The sequence below is a fragment of the Polyodon spathula genome, chromosome 16, assembly GCF_017654505.1.
Source record: "Polyodon spathula isolate WHYD16114869_AA chromosome 16, ASM1765450v1, whole genome shotgun sequence".
Taxonomy (NCBI): Eukaryota; Metazoa; Chordata; class Actinopteri; order Acipenseriformes; family Polyodontidae; genus Polyodon; species Polyodon spathula.
This window is the reverse complement of record NC_054549.1, coordinates 11,100,750-11,125,471: the sequence shown is the minus strand read 5'-3', so window position 1 is coordinate 11,125,471 and position 24,722 is coordinate 11,100,750. Positions and strand designations below refer to the sequence as shown.

The 24,722-nt window shown below is 41.7% G+C and overlaps 1 protein-coding gene across 1 annotated transcript in view; it reads right to left on the bottom strand.

Moving 5' to 3' along the window:
- LOC121328952 (ski oncogene-like) overlaps positions 1–24,722 on the bottom strand; it is a 31,581-nt gene that overhangs the window by 6,559 nt on the left and 300 nt on the right. The window contains exon 1 of the mRNA XM_041274107.1: positions 23,633–24,722. This exon is cut by the window's right edge and continues 300 nt beyond it. Coding sequence (XP_041130041.1) covers positions 23,633–24,575 — 943 coding nt within the window. The 5' untranslated portion in view covers positions 24,576–24,722. The remainder of the gene's footprint in view (positions 1–23,632) is intronic.

Sequence of the window (24,722 nt, the reverse complement as noted above, 5' to 3'; positions counted from 1 at the left end):
TCATCAATTCTGAAATCATCCACTTATACATCTGTCTAGCCTTTACGGAAACAGGTCGTTAATGATTAGACCTCCACCCCACACACAAACATACACTTGGATTCTGTAATACATACAGTAAATTGGCAGTAAATTCTTTGCACAAATGTTTTTTTTTTTCAGTTTTCTCTTTTCTCATATTCTCTTTCTTTCTTGCTAACTTCAGGCAAAGGAAACAGCCTATCCTATGCAGAGCCTACACACTGACATCATTTATATCCTTGCACTAAACATGAACTACAATGAGTAGCACTGCTGGTGGCTGGGCTTCAGGAGACTGAACAGGAAGCCAGTAAAACTGAACCCATTACAGTCCAGTGGAGCCACACAAATTCCCCGGTGGATCATAAGCTTATTAGTGTATAAAACGAGAGCTGGCACCAGACCAGGGCATTAGTATTCTTAAGGGTTCCTGGGCATAGCCTGGAGGAAACCTGGCTACCTGCAAGGTGCGATGGAACTCTTTTGATCTTGCATACAGTAGATCAAGCCACCAGAATAGTACAGGATGAGCTAGACTTTAGATTTAGACTTTTTCATCGTGCAAAAATGGACTTCTAATTGCTACAGCAAAAAAAAAAAAAAAAAAAAAAGAGATCCTGTAAAGTTCGAAGCAATCGGTTTTTCATTAACAACCAAAATATTCTGGTTAAAACCTAAACGCATAACAGGTCAATGTCTGAACGCCAACATTCTTGCGCATTTGGATACAAAAGCAGATCAGCAAGCAAATGACTGTAGCCGACTACCTCACCCCTCACCCCCCACACACACAAAGCCCAGGACAGTAATGGTCTCTGCAAAGCTACAAAAGCTGCTTTCGCTTCACAGTAGATTCTACAGAATTGTCTCTTAGTGAACTATGTCTACATCTATTTAAGCATCTCTTCTTTCACAACAAAAAAGCACCGCCAAAGGGGCGCAGAGATGATGCCACCCAGATTGTGATTTCTTGTCATCAAAATGGGAGCGGAACATCACATGTTTCTCAGTTTCTTTCTATAGTCAGGTCTCCACCACCACCACCACCCAGCCACCTCATCCACACTCCATTGGTTTCCAACGCCAAGAATGGGAACCAAAAAACAAATATGGTTTAGATAAAAAAGGGGATGTAGGTTAGGTGTTTAGACGTTCATTTAGATACAGCGAGCAGAAACAGGATGAATTTTAAAGGCTTTGTTAAAATAAAGAGAATATTTGTAGTGTTCGATCTCCAGGCTAACATGGGTAATTAAGGCAAGCCCCATGTATATACTAAGGCTTTGGGCTGGGATTAGCTGCTAGGTCTTCTGTTTTTCAGACAGCATTGGCAGTTATTGGTTTGAGAAAGAAAAGCCAAAAACAAGTTAAAATATAATTTCCATTAATATTTTTTTTTTACTTGTGCAAACCCTGGAGAGGACTGGAGTCTGACATCATCAGAACAACAACACATGAAGGGAGACATTACGCACTGCATAGAAATAACATTACAAATGTCTTGTTAGGAGACTGTGTTGTGGTTAATCCTGTACGTGTCCCTCTATGATTAGTCATACCTGCCAAGGAAGTTGCTATTTGAAAGCTGGCTCCCTCTCCAACTGTATGTGTGTGGTTTTTTTTTTCCAGAATACGATTAGGTCTCAAACAATAACAGACCGCTTTAACACCTACAGAGGCTGCGTTTGAAATATTGCTAACTCTGTAGCTTGCAAGAGGTGATTGGAAGGGGGAGTGATAGTACACAAAAGAAGAACAAGATTAAAGATTTTTTTTGACAAAACTGTCGTTGCAAAAGTGTCTGGGCGCCACCAGTCTGCTGCTATGGATTACAAATAAGAAGCCTATAGTTTCATTATATTATACCTGCGCCCGAAAATGAATTTGTTTTAAGGTTCCCCGTTATTGCAAATTTTTATTGGACAGCTACACACAAGCCCAGCCTCTGCAGAGCCTTTCCATAACATTTGCATTGCGGTCAAAGCCATAGCAGAATGTACTCGTTATGAAAAAAAATAAAATCTGACCCTGAAGTTATGCCCTTTATTTTATTTTTTTTTAAAGCCATTTGCTGTCCCGAGAACGCCCCCATGAAAACGTCGACTGCAGTATCCTTTTGACGAGCGCAAGTACCTAGGGGAGTGGCAATTACCTAGTTTGCAACGGTAATCCCAAAAACGGCTTTGAGTTTTTTAAGATACAGTATGATATAACCCTTAGCTGACAATGCAATCTCTATCACCAGACATGAGAAGGATGAGGATGTCAGTGCAGGATAAGCCGCAGTGTTGTGGCGGGACTCATTTAGGAAAACGCTGGCAACCCTTTAGACTGTCTCATTACCTGTGTAATCCCTGAAACTTAGGTAAATATAACCAGACATATTTTATAGATTCTGCTGTGAACTGCCTTGGTGTGGGTAGTCAAAAAGCTACTGGCGGGGGGAGAGAAAGATAAGCACAAAATGTATTCGAATGCCTCTCAGAAATCCAAGGCAAATGTATCTGACTCTAATCCAAGAAACCGCATTAATGCACTTTTGTCTAAAAAGCTCTGCATTGCAAATCCATCTAGACAGGCCGCGGTAGAGGCCCCCTTCCGCCCCAAATAAACCCCCCTGCTGGAAACGTGACATGGCGAGATTAAAAAATAAAGTGACATCCTCGTGCAACCTTCTTTTTCTCCGGTGAGACGGTTATATAAAGCAGTGGCCCGGGTCCCTTGTTCAGAAAGAGAAAGGGAGAGGGAGAGAGGGAGAGGATTAGAGGAATGGAAGTCAAGTTAATTTGAAATGACAGCTCTGTGGAGCCACACTCGATTTTAAAACAGCGGGCGCTTCTGTTAGAGCAGGCCCCCCAACTTTGTGCTACAGAGAAGAAGATAAAATGTAAAACAATGACCTGCTAGGCTTCAGGCTAGCGTGAACATTTAAGATTGTTAATATTTTAGGACAGCTGGAAATCACACAAAGTCTGCACTCACTGAACAATGAAGGAAAGCCTATTCGGTTTCAGTTTTTGTTTGTTTTTGGTTAAGAGCTTTTTTTTTTTGCAGGGAAGAAAAATCTGGTGAATGTAGCCATTCCTTATTATGCAGCTGGAAAAAAAAAAAAAAAATGTGCATGCAAAGCAATTGTTGTGCATATGATTTACAGAGTCTGGTTGTTCGCTAATGCTTTTCTTACACACATTGACTGTGACAAGGATCGCATTTTGCACCAGGGATACAGTGCAGTCCATGCAAGGAAATGAGATGTGGCTGGCTTAATGGTAAAGAACAAGGGAAACGCTGCTAAACTGAATCAACAAATAGGGATTTGCACTCAAATGAAGCATCATTTGACATGCTCAGAACAGACACGTAGAGGGCTGCAGTACGCTCCTTCTGATATCAGCTGGAAGATTTTTTCATCCTTTATTCATAAACTCTTTTTTTTTTTTTTTTTAACTCGTTAAACCCAGCACATGTCAGGTTTTCAATCGCAAAATTACAAACACGGCAGGCAAACAGCTATCGAGCAAATACGGTCATATTTAATATAATTATTAAATCGCTTGGAGGTTGTTATTTAGCAGTAAAGTGGTCAGAAAAATTCAAATTCCTAATGAATATTCAAATGCCAAAGAACATGTATGCCTACATGCCTATGCTGTATTTTGGGGGGGGTGGGGGGCGGGGGGACCAGCAGAGGTAAGAGACGTTAGGTAAAGTGACCTTCCTCAAACAGTTTGCTTATAAATAGATAATCACTGTTTACATCTCATCAGGGTTGACTGGAAGGGGTGGATTGCAAAGCTTTAGCCTACTGTAACAGATCTCTTAGATAGGACAGTGCAGTATCACTGCTGATACTTAAATACTGGCCCAGGGCATTGTCCGGTAATCAAATTCACGATTCCGTGAACCTTTCATGGCAAACGATCTCTGATCGCTCAGAACCCAAAATCCTGTGTCTAGAATTGACCTCTCTGTCTTTTTGCACAGAAGAAAAATGAGTGGTTTACCATCGATCTCTGTGTATAGTACATTCTGGCAGCAAGTGTAAAAAAAAAAAAAAGGTTTTTTTTTTTTTTTTTTTTTTTTTTTTTTTGTGTGTATGTTTCTGAAGTAAGTGGCAAAGAAAGGAACTAAGAGCTAGAAGCGGCATACTGGTATATCCTTCTGGACTGAGATAAAGATGGTCCCATTCTTATTGTATGTTGATATGACTACCCACAGCCCAATAGAAAAGCAGAACTTGTCTTTAAACTGTGACACACAAGGATGGCCCAAAGCAGAGCATATTTGCTGCAGTGTTCTGTATCCTAACAGACCTGGCATGTCTGAAAACGCAGCAGTCTTATTAAGCCCAGGAAGACAAGCTTTGCTTAGCAACCGCATTAGCTCCAATCTCGTAACAATTCAGCGTAATGCAAGCTAGATATGCAGGCAGCACAGCGAGTGCTTTATTTAAAACTACACTGGCTGCACACGTCACAATACTTTTTCACCTCAACGGCACTGTGCATTATTGCTTCTTTGGAGATTGTCTTCCAGCCTTCACTTATATAAACACACAGCTCTCTAAAATATTTATACAGCAAGCACTATGAAAAGGTTATATACTGCGTTCAGATGTGGTGCTGCATGCTGCAATCCAGTACCTCACTGTGTTTATATCCAATGAGATTTTTTGGCACTTAACTGGACTGATATCAGCAACGTTTTTGGTGTTGCTCATTAAAGGGTTAATTTAGCTCTAATGAGCTGTAGCAAAAACCAGCAGTCGCCTTTACTTGAAAGGAATAAAGAAAGAAATTGGCAGGTTGGTTATCAGTAACTAAATAAACATTTTCTTTGCGTACTCGTTCTGTTTACTACAGAAGCTTCTGAACTGAGAAAGAGAGAGAGAGAGAGAGAGAGAGAGAGAGAGAGAGAGAGAGAGAGAGAGAGAGAGAGAGAGAGAGAGAGAGAGAGAGAGAGAGAGAAAGAGAGAGAGAGAGAGAGAGAGAGAGAGAGAGAGAGAGAGAGAGAGAGAGAGCTGGCTCATGTTACAAAGTCCAGCCGTGCTAACAAGATACCAAGAAATCATACAGTTTTAAGGAGGCCATCAACTTCGGAGGAGATCAGTATCTGACAGCAGGGGTGAGTTTCAATACACAGTCAAACGTTTTGCATCCATATAGAAAACTGACACAAATTGAAAAATGTGTATTATGATGCAAAACTTTTGGTCACAGCTGTATAGGTGGCACTGACGGTGAAAGATGATCTCTTCTGTACAGGGGAATACACATCCATGGAATGCTCTTCACTAACTCTACCCACTAAGTGTGCCCTAAGTGTACTGGTAAAGGAAATTAGGCACACGGGCAACCAGCCATCCTGTGCTGAGCTCCAGTTCTTAATGAGTAGCACCTCTGTTCCCTCTCAATGTTTCAAAGCCACTGAACACAGTAAAAATACTGCTTTGAAGTCCCGTTACGGCTTGCTGATGAATGCTGTCCTGGCCAATTCAAGGCAGAAGATTGATACACCCAATGTCACTGTCCAGATATTCTCTACTTCAAGTTATCAGCTCGAAAACACCTCTCTGTTAGTTAGCGCTACTGCATTTTAATTAAAAAACGAATTCTTACACTGTCGTGCTTTGTCATTGCCACTGGCAATCAAGCATAAAAATCAATTACAATAGCTTTTTTTTTTTTTTTTTAATAGAAAGGTTCATCAAAATGTTAGTTATCCGGGTATCCTACCAATTTAGGACAAAGGCAAAGTGGGTTTTTTTTTGTTTTCTTTAAGTTAGGATCATCAACTGGATTCCCACAATGGGTCATTTGCTGATCAATCTTTAATAAAGCCCCCAGTGGCTTTGCTCGAGGCTCATTCTGTAAACATGTGTGCAGAAGCCGCTCTTCCGCTCTCTGAGTGCCCACACAAAGAGCCTTTGGTTCTAACAGCTCTGGACGCCCTTAAGAGCGCTGGGGTGGCCCGCACATGCTGGTGCTTTCGGTCAGTGCCTCGAACATTTTGTTCCATATGAGCTGAACTCAGGGAAAGACTTGGCTCTGAGGCAAAATCACAAGGCTTAGTGTTTGAGGCTGTGGAAAGGGGGGGGGTGGCAATGAGCATGCCTCAGGGTAGCATGAGAGGCAGTGATAAAATGTGCTCCCTGCACTAATGCCAGTCGGTTGGAGAACAGCCAGATGTGCTGTCTCAACAGTTTTGCCTCTGAGCTAGGGTAGACATGGACACAGGAGGGTCTCCGCTAGGCAGAATATACTGATACATTCTGTTCAGCAAGTGCAGATGAACTTAACCCTGTGTGTGCCAGGCTACTGCCTGCACTTGAAAAATAAAAGATTGCTGAACTGAGCTGGGCTTTCATTTTAGGATATATATATTTTTTAAATATTCACTCATCCTTTAACTTTCAAGCCCCTGTTTACGCACACTCACCCTGTGCCCTGCCCAATTAAACAAGGTCGAAATGTAACAACCACTATTTATAGACAGGCTAGCTCCAGTCCAGCAGCTAAGGTTCTGCTTGGGTAGAAGAGATCACATATCAGCAACGCCACAATCCAAGACACAGGGCTTTCTCTAGAGACAGCTCAACCTGCATATTGGAGATGAATCAAATCTACAGAGATAAGCAGTGACAAACGGTAGTGTAGGACAGTGCAGTCTCTGTACATGGGCTAGCCAGGTGCACAGCACAATGGTGGGCTCTTTAAAAGGGTCCTTCTTTACCTGCCCAGAATGGACCACCCTGTACAGGGTTTAGGAGGCTATCTTATTCCTCCTTAAATATACCCCCATCCCATTTGCCTATGCATTTACTTGCCCCAACTAAACAGAGTATTGACAACTCACGGATCATTGAAAGAATCCGGCAACACTTGATCTTTAATTGATTTTAAAGAGATAACTCCTTCAATGATATATATGAACGACATTGTTAACAAGCGCTACCACTTTAAGGCTTCCTGCAGCTGTGTCTCTGCTGTTCATCCAGTACTGATCACCCCACTGAGGTCACGTGAGCAGCACACAAGCACAGCAGTGTTGGGGGGGACAGGGGGACCGCCTGGAACACTTGCCTGGGATAAACTCTCTAATCAGCAGGCTCTGTGACCCTTGAACTAGGCTTGGAGGGAGGAGGCAGTGACCATATAAAAGTGCTCTCTCTCATCCTGTTACCCTCCCCAGTCAGTCCAATCAAGAGTTCTACAGCAAAGCAAACATCATCCAACACAGCGTGCCTTTATTTAATTATTTTTAATTGCCAAGCCTAAAGAAACATTGGCTTCATATGACCAATCAAGAGATGTGTGTTTTGCAGCTTTATGCCAAAACAAAGCACTGAAATAAAACATGATATCGATCGAGTTGTACAGAACAGCACAGGATGTCTGACTGCAAAAGTTTACAAAATCCGAACAAATCTAAAATCTATAATCTTAACAGGCCCCCAAAAGGGATAAGGGGGGGGGGTTCGATTGGGCCGATTAAAACAAAGTGATGAAACAGTCAGGAAATGGAAGCTGTTTTTTGCTGTTAGCACCCTGCCACGGCCAAGAACACCAAGGTAACCAGAAAAAAAAAAACAACAGCTCAATCCCCCAAGCAACAGGCAGACGGAGGGGTTATAAAGGGTCAGGTAAACAGCTCCGTGTATAAATGAACACTGTTTGTTAATAAGCCATCTCATCACTCTATTTCAGACCTGTTAACCAGGGAAGGCACTAATGGACACATTAGTCTCTGCGTTAGCTTAGCCAGACCTGTTAGTGCCTATTGCAAATGATCAATTAACTACTCCCGCCCAATAAAATCAACTTTTTAACACTTTATTATTTTTCCACAAATCTGCCTACTGAAAAAAAAACAGACCTGTTTTTATCATTCTTAACCAAGTTCTGTGTCTGGAACGTGCAGCTAAATTGGTCATATTTTTTGTTTTTAAAAACTGGTGTTTCCTGATGGGCATTGCAAGCCAAATCTAAGATTATCAGCGCTTGCTAGTTTTTCTAACCTTTGCACGTACTTTTCTTTGGACGAAGGCGAGCGAACGTTATCGATTGCAGAAGGAAGCGTTGTCTGATGTTACAAACCTGATGTCATCCGCAGAGGCTGTGCAAAGACATCCAGATGACTCTTCCCTGATCTCTAGAAAGAGCGGAAAAGACATAACATGTCTCCCTCTGCCCTTCAACTCAAGACAAAACAACTATCACATAACACTGAGTAATGTCTATTTCTTTGTTTAAAATAACAACGCTGAGCTAAGGGAACGCCGGGAAAATAAAATCCTCCTGCAGTTATATTTAAATACAGTATGAAACCACGTCTGGAGAGGAAAGGACAAAGCTTTTGGTGTGCAGTTCAGTACAGTGGTATCTTTATTCTCGCAGTGCATCCCTCTCTAAATAATCTGCTTGGGCTGCCAGGGAGGGGAATACACCACATACTGTATTCAATTACTGTCTATTTAGAATTGCTCTTGGATTCGCATCTGAAAATAAATTGCAGGGTTGGTTCAGATTTAACCATGACCCAGGTGGGGTTCTGTCAGTAGCCAATGCATTGCAATGTCCTCCGATAATTAAGCAAAGTAGACAGATGGGTCAAAACAAATAGGTGGCGTGGATAGATGTGACGTGCAGGCAAACAGGCAGATGTCCATAAACTGATAGGAATATATAAATAGAGGTAGGCACTGTATAAATGACAAGTTACTTATGGTCTCACTGACTTAAACAGGGAGAGGTGGGAGTGAGGGGAATAGCATTACCACTTCTTCTGCAGTTAGCACTTTCACTCTAAACTTCTCTAATTTGATTTTTTAAGAAGCGGGGGGGGGGGGTCTTGGAGGGAAAAATAAATCAATGAGACGACACATAGCTAATAAGAGGAAGATGTTTTTCAGAAGAGGGGGAAGTAATGTTGCCTTAGTAAACTCCAGTTTGGAGACATTGTTTTATGTATTTTCTGTGCCGCTGCTTCATTGATATAAGAAGGACGGTAATGAGATTAACTGTATACAGATCAGTGACTTAGGGAAAGGTTTGAGGGATGACACTAAATGCTATTGTTTCCAACACTTAAGAATAATTATCTCAATAGCCCTCCGCCCCCCCTCCCTGAATGGACTGCTTAAATCCCATCACTGATCTGCACCCCTGGCTCCCTCACAAAATCCTTTAAGGTGCGACGGACCACATAAAACATCTCCTGCTGGGCAAGGAGAGAGTTTGCTGCCCCAGTCCCTGTAACCGGGACACACAATGCCCCCAGATCCATTCTCCACTCTCGTTCTTACTTCCTTTCGCTGCTTGGCAGCCCGTATGTTCGTCTGCACTGTTGCCTTTGCTAACTTTCTGCAGGTTTTAGCATTTCCATTGTGAGATGCATTGAGAAGATACTTTGATCCAGTCTTAAAACGAAAGCTTGCAACCTCTGATGTCAACAAGCTGGATTCTCTTATGCTCTCTTCTGCAAAAAATAGGCTGGCGAGTTTCTCCCTTGTGTAAATCTGTGCAGTCAACCTGCCTGACGTACCTCTCAGCTGAAAACGACTAACCATCACCACTACCCACCTGCTATAACTAATCCCAGATTTTTCGTCTTCTTTTAATTTGCCCACCTTTTACGAACTGCTGCTGCAATTAACAAGGATAGTTGTCACAGCTGTCTTTTACAGATGTGTGAGTGCCATTCTAGAACGGGTGCCTGAACCACATTCATTAGCTCAATGGCAGACCTGTTACTACATTCCAGTCTCGTTACAAAACCCAGCGCCTTTGGAAGGGAAGCATTCGGACCATATTCGAAGGGGAGCGTCCAACACTAAGAGAGATGACTCCAGTGCAAAATGCAGGGGTGGGAGATGGTTGGTGTGCTGTGGTGTAAAATATAGCGTATCAACCACATTTTGCAAATGGACGTTTTTTTTTTTTTTTGGTTTGTTTTTGCAAAGCTTTTGGCATACAAACCAACCTTTCGGTCTTGCTGCTGTCCTTAAACAAACAAGATAATTAAAGTCTCCAAATCAGCTCCAAAGAACCATCTTTATTGTCCTGGCATCCGTGGCTAGCAGGTTCTAATTTGGCCTGTCTAAACTGTATATACATGCATGTCCCGTTAGATTTAATGGTAACAAACACAGCTATTCTTCTAATAATGACACGGGGTGGGGGTGGGGGTTGGGGTTGCCATTCCTTTGTAACCTACTCCCCAAACAGGATGCCCCCGAGGCTGGGAACGAAGCAGTGGCTGAGGGAGGAACCCTGAAAAGGGAGAACATTTTAATCTCTTTGTAAAAAAAAAAAAAAAAAAAAAAGGTTTGGTTTCAGCCTTACCCCCAGGCTTGCAAAAAATATCAAAGCCATTAAAAACTTATAAACGACTGATACTCTACATGATCTCTGTTGTCACACAGGAACAGTTTTGTGTGTGTGTGTGTGTGTGTGTGTGTGTGTGTGTGTGTGTGTGTGTGTGTGTGTGTGTGTGTTTCAGTGGCTTGAATTTTCCTAGTTCAATCCAAAGTTCTCATGCATTCACTACAAACAAAATGCGGAAATGCATGGAATGAAACCACTAAATAAATCAATAAATAAGGACTTGTCACAATGCAATAGGTTTGAAGGTCAAGTCGTCAGCAGACGCATTTTATTTTTACACACTGAGACCAGATTACTATTGAAGCCATAAAATATACCATAAAGTCTCAGACGAACAAATTCCACAGTGACGCTGACATCAGCGTGTCTCAGATCAGGTGTAAAACCGGAGCCTTCAATCGCTCATATACATCCCCAATTTTTACCAATCGGACAGATGGGAAGGCAGCATTAGTCAAGAGGCTTGGGACAATACCATCGTGGGGTTATTCACTCATTTTTGATTAAGGTAATGTACGCATTTTAAAAAGCAACCCCACCGTTTTCTCTATCCCTAAACGCTAGGGTCAGTTCAAACAGAAAACATTTATTTGATTCATATAAATCAGGCGACTTTTCTGAAACAACAACTGACAGTTAGGGTTACTTCCTGCATAAATCTCACAATGTGTATAAAAGTAGCCCAATAAGAAAAGTAGCAACATTTTGTTTTATTCATCCTGCCCTAGGAGGTAATTGGACCAGGGAGTTCCATTATTCTAGCCCATGTATCACTGGTTTTGGTCTTTGTGGTTGAAAGCTGATAAAAAGAGCAAACCTCAAGTGTACAACAATGACCGATTTGCTGAATCTGAAGTATCACTGGCTGCATCTGATGCTGGGAAACCGATGTCCCGGGACAATACAGATGGCGGGGGGCTTTGTCTCCTTGAATCTGTCCCCCGACACACTGTCCCAGCTGATGTCATTTAAACAAGGAATGACAAAGGGGCCTGACCAAACCCTAACAAGATGGCAGGACCCCTCCGTGCCCCAACCCCCCCACCCCCCCAGCAAAACAATACCCAAAAGACAAGAGCGCACCCCCCCCCCCCCCCCAGCATCGAGACTGGAGACCCCTGGAGACCCCTGTCTTTAATACCCAACAGCTCACATAAAAGCCCAGACAATGGGAACCCAAGCCTCTCTTGACAGCAGAATGCATCCAATTCTTTTAATATTTTAATTTCTGCACCACACTGGCTCCGGCGAGCTAGGAGTCAGGAAGAAGTCACCGGCACCCATTTAAAAGCAGGGGGAGTGAGCTATTTCAACATGCCGCCTCCCTTTTCCAGCTTGCCGTGAATTCCTCAATTGATTCATTTATTCAGAAGGCTGGCTGCGGCACTCCTTCACGTACTGTAGACGCCAAACTAAACCCCCGCCAGCAAGCCCAATACAATACTGTATCTGTTTGCACGACGCATAAACTTCAGAAAGGCGAGCTTAGCGATTGCTGGTTATTTCAGTTACATGCTACAGTACATTTGCATCAGGGTTCCACAGCTCAGTACTACAGCTTAGGGTTAAGATAAGACACATGGTTAGCTGAGTTTCGGCTGTGGTGATCCGCACACTGCATTATTTTTTTTTTTCAATGCCTTTGTTTTATTTTTGAGTCAGTTCTGCCTCCCTGTATCTGTTTAGCCATTGTTGGGGTGAGCTACATGGTGCACCCTGCTATTGTGTGCAGACAGAGGGGCTGTGGGTGTGCTTTGCCCACATCACTGTGGGAAGCAGACAGATGGATATGTAAATGGTTAGGCAGCAAGCTTCACATTTCTCTCTCATTTGATGTTTGCATGTCTGGCAGCCTGTAATGCACCAGCAGCGTCACCTCAAGGTTTCTGGGACATTTGTCTGAATTACCTTGAAGGTGCAGAAATGGCAGTGGCTAAGTAAGGATACATTTACTAATGTGCAGCATTCATTTCATGAGAAAAAAAGGCGTTTGTCCGCAGAGCTGAAACTAGGAACTGTAATTTTTGTTGAATATGAAACTTCAGTGCTGCTTATAATGGATGTTAGTGCTTTATTTAAAATATAAACATATATGTAACACAAAATGCATTAAATAAAGAACCAGGAAGGAAATGACCGAGTCACAGTGATTTGTGTTATTTATTTCCTGTTTTCACTAATGTGTGAAATGAACATCAAATCGAATGCCTAAAAAGAAACAAAACAGAAATTCACAAAATTTTCAAAAAATGAATAACCAGCTCCTGCCAAGGGTACCTTTTAAAGAATAGCAATTCCAAAATTCTGGTGACTCTTAATATAAAAAATGGATCAACATCTACACAGAAACGGCTGGTTTTCACAGCAGGTCAGACTTTTACTATCGTCCCGCCCCCCATCATATTTATCAACAAGCCATCTGTCCTTTGGGAGCTCTTTTATTCTGCAGGGTGGGGGTTGGGGGGCTGTGATGGCAGGGGTGTGTGGGGGCTTGTTTCCTAGAAGAGGTCATGTGTCAGAACCTCCTTGACAACACATGGGAGTCTAGAGCCTGACATCATCTCACAAAGAACAGCCCTGGCTGACGAGGCACAAATTCTCTGAATGAGCGTCTACAGCACCAAGTGAGCAGCAGCAGCATTTTTAACACTCTCTCTTAGGGGTCGTCTAAAAACTCCTAGCCCCCGTTCCCACAGCGGTCAGATTCTGCTTGTGGGTGTTCTTTTTCAAAGTTAGGTTAATGTACCACCACCCCTGGTTTCAATACCACAAACTGAACAAATCTATTTTAAAAATAGAACTAATCTGTCTCCCTTTCCCACATTCTGTGAAGAGAGAGAAACGTTTAAACATGTAAAGATGCTTTTATGCAAGTCCTAGTTGGCAACAAAACAAACAAAGAAACAAAAATAAACAAATAAATAAATAAACAATGCACAGCTGCCATCGAACAATGTGCTTTGATAATGCTTTGGGAAAATACCAAAGACGAAATCAATGCAAACCGGCTCTTTTAACACGTTTCACTTTCAGATCTCTTTTAACAAGGTGGCATGTCATGCAGGAGTTTGTTCTGCGATAAGAGCCCTAGCTTTTCAATAGAAAAGGTCCGGGCAGGAGGAATAGATACTATTTCTGTTATACAGTCATTATTCAAATAAAGATAAATTAATTTGGATATGATTAGCCTAGTTCCTGAAATCACAAACCTGCGACGATAATTTGCTGTGTTAGGCGTCTTGGCCGATTTGTACCAAAATCCCATATCTATCTATTGATATATTGACATGCTGCAGAGTTCATTCAAAGCCTGTCTGTCTGCTAACCATTTCTAACAACGACCCTGCCGATTAGACACTACTGCAAACCCAATTTCAAATACTCCATAGCTCACGAGACGAACAGACGTGAGAAAGGTCATCTCACCTATTCAAGCAATTCTTTTCTTGTTTTTGTTTTTAGTTATCAATAAATTCTATAAGGGGTTAAGTCTTGCCTGCTGTTAGCTGGAACCAGAGGACTATACTAAAACTGGTTTGTGGTTTAATCTCATCATCCAGCCATGTCTCCTGTCTATGCATTAAAAACTGCAACCCTGTGTATTGAAGACAAGCAGGACAAGTCAAACTCTGTTAAGATGTTTTTTTTTTTTTTATCATGAGGAGATATTTGTGTAAATGAATACTAAGCAATTGTCTCGGGCAGTCAGTCTATTAAAAAACAAGACTTCAACTAGCCAGTCTGTCCTTCCGCTTTAGGCACCCAGTGCTGTTTAATGAACTTCTTGCTTAAAATTCTACTGTTTTAAACCTTCCCATGGATTCTTGATTGGATTTTTAAATGAGAAGCTCGAAAGATTTAATTGATCTTTTTCTTTATTTTAAGTGCAAACGTTCCTCTCAATTCACTGATTTCCTTTTAGCAGATTTACTAAATATCTGACGGTTGGTTTTTTTTCCCCTGCAAGTACATTATTACCTGTCACTTGTGCTCAGGCTTCCTTCCCAGCCCGAACCTCACCTTAATATGTAAACAGAAGTTCAAGCCCACATTCACACAAAGCCTCTAAACCCACGCTGAAGCTTTTATTGGTACGTCTTTAACCCTCCACACAGATGTGTACGCACACTGACATAGCAACACACAGACGCACACCTGTGTGGGACTATACATAAGACAATGCCTGAAACTGCTCCAAGGAATTACTTAGCCCTCATCTACTCAACTAATACAAAAAACTCTTCTCCTTGGCAGGCTTTTTCATACATTCAATGAATTTCCAGGATGTCAATATGAGCAGTGAACTAGCCCACATTAACAGAGACATAAAGACGTACACACGCGCACAAGCACCAAGACCCACACATATGAAAACACAGGCACAGACAGCCACACAACCACACTGAGGAGCAAACAAAAGAGACTCACAGCCGTACAGGAAGTGTCTCTTTTTTTTAAAACCTCTGAGACCACTGGTGGTTCCTGACCCAGCTAAGAGCAAATCCAATTCAGGTCAACGCCAGCCTTCAAGCCAGGGCTAGTAGTCTAATGGTAAGCATGTTTGGTGAGCTGAAAAGGTGCAGTGTGCCGTCATGCAAGGGTAATATACATATCTGGGTTGTGTTGACTCAGATTAAATGAAAACAACCCTTTGGATTTCAAGGACTCGGAATATAGACACACATTATGTACTATTATATATTACTTTATAGAGAGCTATTCATTATTTAGAAGTAGCCCCAGTCTGTTCCACTACAAAACAAGAAAAAAAAGATTTTTGGGAAAACATTTGCATACCGTATCCAGCTTAGCATCACTCAATGTGTAGTTAATGCTACATCTTCAATTGCACGGGCAGTTGTGTGATTAATATTTTAAGCTCCGTGGCACTACCTCTCTCATTAAATAAACACACGGGCCTGCCCTGCACGCTGTAATCCATCATCAATAATAAATAAAGACTGAATAAAAAACGACGGCAACACATTTAATAATACTTAATAATGAAGAGTTCATTACAACGCCACCGTCACTAATGTATTAATGAAAGAGATATCCAGTTAGAAAGATGCGATTGTAATAGAAAGAGCATTAAACCATTGAGAGGCATTTTCAATCAGACTCTACCACGTATTCCCTGTCTGCAAAGATCAGTCAATATTAACTTCCCTCTTTTGTCTTAATCAGGACACGGACCTTCAAATTGAAACCAACAGAGGTGGCCACAAGCACTGCTGCGATTCACTAGCATGAGGGGTAACCTTGGTAACATTAGAACTAGAGAAAGAAGTATTGGGAAGAGCTATGTTTAACACCCCCACTTCAATCATGCACACGCATGCATACAGACACACAACCAACCACCTCCTGATAAATGAATTGAGCCTCAATGGCTCTTTGACATGATTTCTCATAAACCACATCCTTGGGCTTCCACTGGTCTTCCCTAGATACCCTTGAAAGATCATCTGCTGAGCAACTGGGGAGAACAAGAGGTCAGGATAATAGACTGCTGACTTCCTAAAGAGTAATTTTTGGTGTAGAAGCGCCGAAGGGTGACAATGATAATCTGGAACTGTAATGTAGAGGCTGAGTCTGGACCCCTCTGGTAGGTCGATCCTACGGACATTGTGTTTTGTAGTGTGTGTGTGTGTGTGTGTGTGTGTGTGTGTGTGTGTGTGTGTGGTGGGAGTGGTGAGGGAAGGAGGGAAGGAGAGAGAGAGGATTGGAGAAGCTCTCAGCCTATCCTCCTGGGGGAAAAAAAGGACTTGACAGGCTGATGCTCAAAGGCCTGTCCCGTTAATTCACCTGAAAGCTAGCTAATTTTATTAAATCAAATCAAATTGAAATGAGATACCCTGGCGAGGACTCAGGAGGGTTCATCGTTGAGGTGGACCAAATGTGCTACAGCTTTCGCTTGACATATCTAACCTCTTTTGTTTCAGCCTTTCTAGAACTACAAATACAATTTCCTAGTAAGTATTACACAATGGAAATATTCATCGATTCCCGCTAATTCCCACAGACGTCTGCTTCAATTACCATAAAGCAGGCAGGCGCCAATAAACCATTTGTCAGCCTGCAACAGAGTTGGCTGGACAGGTGGAGGATGCAAAGTTTAAATGCTAATTATTTTGTTTATCAATGATTTTTTGGCAAAAAAAGGGGAGGGTTTTGGGGTTATAAATATTAAGTATAGATATAGATCCTATATATATATTATATATATATATATATATATATATAGATATAGATATATATATAGCTAGAAACGGCCCCAAGATAGGGTTTATATAATTTATATATTAGTATATATCTCCCATTCAAATGCGGTTAGCAAGGCAATTTGCCAGCAAAAAAACTTTCTTAAGTGAATTTATAGAAAGGTGCCGTAAAGGCAGATTTAATAGCTGGCCATTTCCCCTGGCGTGCTTTAACCAACCAATCACCTGGAAAGAAGAAAAAGAAAAAAAAAAAAAAAAAAAAAAAAAATCACAGTTTTGATGGGTCTACAGAAAAAGCCCAGCAAATTAGCAGCGTACGTGGCAGATAATTAGTGTGAGGCGCTTTGCACATGAACCGAACTGCTAATTAAAAATCCCCCTCTTAATTGACTTGCATTTGCATACCATTAAAGCTACAGAGCAATTCAAACTAAAACGGTACTGAGGACTGGGAAGGGTAGTCAATGGACTCGTTCATTACCATCTACATGCAAGGACGGACTTGCATTACCACTGAGGACGTACTGTGTTTAACAGAGAATGTGCTGGAGGACGGCTCACTGTTCTTATTTTACAGGTCGCATTGCCAGTTCTGTGTCTTTGAGCCCTGCCACACTTCACAAAGCAAACAGAACCAGGCAGGCTTTAATGAGTTGATAGACAGTTGTAAATAAGCATCGGTTGGGAACACTGGATTCCCTGGTGGTCATTTTAATTGATTCCTCTGTCTTTGTATAGTGTGTGTGTGTCTTGAAAGACCATCTAAAGTGGAAAGCGGCCAGCACTAGAGACCAGTAAATAGTGGATTACCAATTTCAATGTTCTCGTCCCATAGTGAGCTCAGTACAAGGGGCATTGTAATAACAGGATGAAGTCTATGGGTATCACAATAACACTTCAAACCTAACTGTACAACCAGATGAGGTTAAGGATTACATTTTACATGGCCGAACGAATTCTGAAGGACCAGCGCATCAAAATACTGGCTCTCTTTTACCCCCTCTTGGATTTTCCCTTTTATTCCCAACATATAGAGCAGCTGTATTTAAAAAAAAAAAATGGAATTGAAGTTAGCGCATTTTCAAAAAAGAAAAAAAAAATGAAATTAATTTAAAAAAAAAAGGATTTATTTTGGACCATTCATATGCAAGCCCAGCAGCTGCTGTGCCCTGCTTTGAATGGATATGGCTTATTGTCCAAGGGTTTTAGCTCGATGTGCCTTGCATACGAAACAGGACATGCCCTCTAATCCTTTGGGGAGCACGCTTCCTCTCCCCTCGAACAACCAGCCCATTCAACTGTGGACGGGAAATCCCACAATGCACCAGGGCCCGCCGCGGGCAGCGAAAAAGAGAAAGTTTCAACTCTCTGGAATATTGAAAGGCTACAAAACTTTGCAAGAAGAGCACATCTGTGTTTGTTTAAGACGTACATGAGAATGTATAATGAAATCCTTACAAGTATATTATGACAGTGGGGGAAATAGCTGGAACAAAAATTATGAGAGAGGATTGTGATTTTTTTTTTTTTTTTTTTTTAACCAAATACATTAATCAACACAATTTCACGAGATGTGGTGAACCAAGAACAATCTATTAAATGACTCTCAAATGTGTTAATAAAATCAGTAAAACAGAGTTTAAACGCACTCATAAATGGTCACTGGACATGGTACTTAGTGGCACAGGTATTTTTTTTATTTGTTATTTTGAGAAGGGGGTATTCCTCAAAGCATACTGTACCTTGACAAAAACGTATCGCTTTTTTAAAAATGTTTTATCCTAGCCATAGGAGCCAGACACTCCCTCACCCCAGGAAAAGATAGAAGCAAGTAATTGAGCTTGAATTACAAACTGCAACCACAGAGAAGTGAATGATTGATTCTGAGTATTGAACAGGTGTGCAGACTCATTCATGTCTACTCATGACTGCTTCCATCAGAGGTCTTGCCTCATCCAGTTTAACCTGGGGAACATTACTATTCAAAACCCTTTGCAATCCCAATTTGGGTTACAACCACAAAAAAAAAAAAAAAACCCAAAAAAAAAAACCTTGTTGGAGTTTGCCAATGAGGGTAGTGGTTGTTAAGTGTAAAGTATTAATACCTATTAATAATTTCCGAACCCGAGCTACAATGGTCCTCGGTTTTTTATCCCAGACATAGTTAACGACACAGACGGTCTAGCACTGTATGTACAGTATGACTGTGATCTATTTACACAGTCATACTGTACACATAAATAAATCTGGGTCAAAGCATGGAATATTCCAGTATCTAAGGTTAACAGCATTGCTTCATAGTACAAAACTGATAAAAATTAGTCACCCACACAAGTTTGCTGAAGCCAGTCCCCACTATATAAATCTACCATTCCCATCTGCATCTTAAAGAAGTTACACACCCTGCTCAAAAGGGAATTTAGCTGCCAAAACCTAGACAAAACATAACATAAAACATGGACATTGTTCAGCTTATGCATTGAAAGTCACCCCACCAAGATTCTCGAATCGGTTTGGGTTTGGATTTTGACTTGGATTCGAAAGACAGTAAACAAATACAGCTAAACTGTATCTGAGCTTCCATGCTTCCAGTGTGCACACATCTTACAATCTTTTGGAAAGTGCCTTGGGGGCATCTTGGCAGGATATGGCCCTGTACGGGCTGAAGGTATTATGTTGCTGCTGTGTCTTGTTGTACTGCTTTGATTCAAAGTTAAAAGGTACTAAAAGAAAAACAGGGAATTCACCTAAAAAGAACTCCAAGGCATTCTTTCCTTGCTGTGGACTGAAATACCAAGACCCCTTCCAATCCCAATGCCCAAGTCGGATTAATTGCTTCCTAGCCCCATAGATCTGGTGAACACATGGTTTAAAAATAGCAGATCATGTTCCTTTATTGGCATTTTCAGAGAAACAGGAAGAAAAAAAAGTCACAGTTTTTTTTTTTGTCTTTTTTGAGATTGCTCAATTCAGAGCTTCACCAGAGTAACCGTCTTGACTTTCACAATGACATACAGATAGACACATTGCAGCTTTTTTTACATCCTGTCTGTTTCTTCCGTGCCTTTACTCAACGTTGCAGACAGCGTGGCAATAGATGCAACTCGCTTGAAATCAGGGAGTGAGTTCATGACCTTGCCCTGAGACTGAACACAACAGATTTCAGAAGTACACTAGCCTGTAAATCTGTAATTGTTAGTCACATCTGCATAAGCAATGTCCATTCAGAGAAGCAGCCCTCCAACCAGGATCGATCTGCACCGATAAAAACAAACTGACAATTTCCAGGAAATAGAAGATAACTTGTCTGAGCTTTATCAGACATGCACAGTGGATCAAATCCAGGACGCCGCCCACAGTAATAGAAATGGACTATTACCAGAAACCAAAGAGCATACCTTGCTACATTTGATTTGGTTGGAAATGCAGGTACACCACACACCCTGGTTGACCAATCAGGGTTTTTTTTCTTCTGTAGTTTCAGTTCTACATACAAGGTTTCATTTCACCAGAGCAGTAATCTCTGCACATCCAATTGCATTACCTTCAAGCTGAGCTATATTTCAGAGCACACGTTTAGGTATTGTATTATATCGGATCAAATTGATGCATTAATTACCCATTTTACTTTCCAAGTGCGCTTGTTGACTCTACAGCTATTATGCGGATTTATGTTTGTAAACATTCGTTTTTTTTGTTTGTAAAACAGACCACTGCATACCCTGCCACAACCCCACCCCCTACTGAGGGAAGAGGGGTGCGGGGGCAGGGGGTGAATGAAAACCATTGTTGAAGCATATTATGCTTCCACTACAACGCACCATCAGCGCCATTCAGCTGCAATAGTTCATGCAAATGGACGTGATGGCCTTTCATTAAAGGGGTTTCTGTTTTGTTTTTATTTTCGAGATGGGGAGGGGGACATTTTGCCCTGACCCCCCCATACACAGACTTAATCCCCCCCTCGCCCCGCGAGCACAATCAGCCTCTGTCTGCAATCTGTTAACGGAGATCTCAATGTAAAAGTCAGGGTGAGGCGGCTAGAGTTACAATTTTCAAGTCCCCTCACTCGCGTCGTGTTTCCGTATCGCTACGTCCCGTCTAGTCCCATGTGTGTTTTTTTTTTTGTTTTGTTTTTTTGCACCCTCCCACCTCCTGGCCCTGTCCTGACACTGACTTTGAGCATCATGTATATCGAAACTTTCCAAAACATATTTTTTTTCTCTTGATCTGTTCTCGCCAATGTTAATTTTAAAAGGTAGCTTAGACTGAGTGGGGGTGTTATCTGAAATACGCATACAATCTCAACATTTGTTTTCTGCAACGGCTCAGAAGAAAAGGATATTATTATTTCAACTTTTTTGTTATTATTTTATTGTCAAATTATCTGAAATTGAAATTTTAACCGATTTTAAAACATTTCATTTTTGGTTATTAAGAAGATTTGTATACATGGGTATCAGTGCAGAACTAAACTTTTTTGATTTTTTTTTTTGGGGGGGGGGGGGGGGGGGGGGGGAGGCGGGTGGGGGGGGGCGGGGGGGGGGGGGGGGGGGAGGGTGTATGGCGGGGGGGGGGGGGGTGGGGGGGGGGGGGGGATGGGGGGGGGGGGGGGGTTGGGGAGGGGGGGGGGGGTGGGGATTCCTGTATCGGTCCAAATCGCAAGCTTTACTTTTTTTTTTTTGTTGTTTATATTTGAGGATTTTTCGCAGAGAAGTCCCGTTTTCTGTTGCGCGACTAACGGCCCTTGCCGTTGGAACGTGACCGACTTGGGAAGAGACAATTCCGTTTCACTTGAGTCCCCATGACGCTAGGGTGAGAATGACAAAGATGGACCTGTCCCGTTTTTTTTTCCTTCGTAGACCGATTTATTTGTCGGGGGTGTGGGGAGAGGGGATCAGCATTCTGCATATTCAAGCAAGCAGTCCCTCCTCCAAATAGTACCGAAATCCTGTTCAATGTCGCAATGCGTGGTTCACAATAAAGAAGCTATCTTAACGCGATTTACTCCATTGCGCAATCATATGCCGAGAAAGGGGTTAGTGTTTCACAACACCCTCTGTGAGTTTATACACTCTTTAATCAGTCTTTAAGTAGCAGGTTTCATGAATCGGGCTCTATGGTAACAATGTAAGTAAAGCAAAACTAGGCTAGTCTAGAAAGATTTTTAATGACGTCTGCACAGCCAGACACAACATTCACGATCGTCGCCCCTTCCAAAAAGACTTACCTAACAACCAGTGTGTGCTCAAACTTGCTAAGTAGCACATCATTAAGCAAGGATGTGCCTGCCATTAAAAACACATCCACCTTCAACCACCTGTGATAACAGACTCATATATCAAACACATTTCCACAATATGCGGTAAAACAATGATGAGGGATCGCGCGGATTTATTGTCGGGGAATGCGATTTAAAGGTGAGATCGTTAGCATTCACAAAACCAAACACAATATAATAATAAAAAAGGGTATTTTCATTCTGGTTAAAAGCATGTGACGTAAAACTAAATGCAAATAATCAAGATGAGAATTCAAATCGTTCAAATAGGAATTTTCAAAGCTGGGCTTTTAAATATGTTTGGCAGTATGGCTTCAAGTTAATCTACACTCTATACAAAAAAAAGAATGCTTCACACCTTCAAGGAACCAAATAATCAGTTTATAACCATACTTAAAAACGTTATTCATCCCAGCCAATTCATAGGCATGTGTGAAGTGTAAATCTATTAAAGGCTATGCTCTATAAGTCAAAATGTCAAACGCCACCTCCTTTGATTCGCATTTTGGAGACAAAAAAATACGGCTTCTCAGTAAGTAGGTCGGTCTTTTCTAGCAAAGAACATCAACCACAAAACCCAACTCACAGACTAAAACTCCTTTATATTAACCTTTTACCCTGTACCGTGGTGTAATATGCAGGTAAACATATTTATCCACCCGGAAAAAACTTTTAACACGACCCAAATTCCAATTTACGCGTTCGCAATCTGCGCTCCCGTCAACTAGCCCTTAACAGAAGCATGCAACGATTTAAAGCACAAATCATTTATTCTCATTCGAGTTACAATTATAACAATTTATAAATAAAATAAATAAATAAATAAAAAAAGTTTTAAACTCCCGACCACAACAATCCCCAGTTACATCGATACGTCTCAAATTCCCTTGACTAGTAACAGAAAGTTGGGCGTGATTTAATTTGCACAAATCAATTTATTCCATCAGTAAAGTTTTTTATAAGATTTGATAATGAATAAATACAATAATAAATAACGAATAATGTATATAGCTATATCTATATATATAACAACTCATCCCACTAAATTACATTATAAAATCGTAAACAATTCCCAATATTCTAACTTCTCCTTTATATATAATATATTATATTAATGTACGAGTATATATATAATTATATATCTTAATATAAAGAAATTCAGTATATATAATGTGTTCTAAAAAAAGGATACGTTTAAAGCACTAAAACCGTCTTTTTTTTTTTTTTTTTTTTAAGATAAAAAAACCACACTTGTGGGAACCAGCCTATGTGGGAGGGTGTGTTATAAAAATCGCATTGCACCTATCACAACGTTAACGGGAAAGGTTTAGAATGAATATGAAGAACTCGACAGTATTCAGATCTCTTACTGTGCTGGAGTTCACTTAGCTTGACTGATTCCCCTCCACTTACTAACAATGCTGAGGATCATTTCAGTCACTTAGCTATTGTATCTCATCTTTTGTCCCAGCAACATTGTTTTCAAAGAATCCAAAAAACATTACTTTAACTAACCAGTTCAATTAAAAAAAAAAAAAAAAAATTCAAGCATGCGTTCCCAGTCGCATCAGGTTCATAAATAATAATAATAATACTAATACTAATAATAATAATAATAAATACATAATTGATTCCCACGACACTGCCGATGGCAAAACTGTTTAAATGTTTCCACAACCCTTGGCGCCTTTCCTCTTGTACTTGTTGACGCAAGATCAAACTTCTCAGTTCTATTTCATCCCAAGTTGCTCCAGCGCCCCCCTTCCTCCTCTTTTCCCCCCCCGTGTATCCTGAGCTGCTGGAGTGGATTGTAACCCAGACTCCGAGGTCCGCGGGGAGAATCTCTTTTCCCGTGTAATCCTGGCTGAGGAGGATGTAAGCCCTCCAGTTGGCAGAGTCAAAACCCCAGTGGCAAGTCCTGTTTTCCAAGGCTTTGTGACTGTGGACCACGAACTTGTGAGCCGGGTACATGAGTCTGCAGTCCATGCACTGGATGCAGGCTGCGTTGGAACTCGTGTACAGCTCCGGAACGAAGAGCCCTTTACACTTGCCGAAGCACTCGTGGTATATCTTGAAGCTCTTCTCCGTCAGTTCCAACTCCAAAGTTCCCGAGAACTCCTTTTTGCAGTGGGGCGGGTAGGTACCCCCGTAGATGAGGGCATTGCAGAGCCGCTCGGCGTCCGTTTTGGTGATGAGGCCGCAAGAAGGTGCAGAGAAGGGCAAAATCCCCATGACTTTAAGGATCTCCAGCTGGTCCGCCGTGCACCTGGAGCAATAGATGTGTAGGTCGTCACAGACGGAGTTGATTTGCTGCAGGGAGAAATCTCGCAAGACGGTGTTGAGGATCTGGGGCAAACACAACCGCTTCTCCCCGCCGACTACAAAACACGAGATGGTCTCGCTCTCCAGGACAGTCTCGCACCTTTCAGTGGACCGGTCTGACGGGATGAAGAGGGGCCCCGGCATCACAGGAGGAGGCTGGATGGGTATGTGAAGGACCGGTTCTGGATCTTTGCCATCTTTTTTATACAACATCTCCTGCGCCCATCTAGCCGAGAACGCGGCCGGACCGCCGAGGGAGCTCATGGAACTCAGATGAAACTGGCTGAGAGTCTTTTGCAGTCCTGGGTGAGGTTGAAAGCTTGGTCGAGTTACAGTCTCCATGATGTTGCGCTATATTTGTTTTTGAAAAGCGTTAAATTCCCTTTGGTGGAAAAGGATTTGGTGGGAAATAAAGAACCCCAAACAACCCCAGTGGCTCCTTGTAAATCCACGGTTTCCAGAGTTAGAAAAGAAGAACAAACGTGCTTC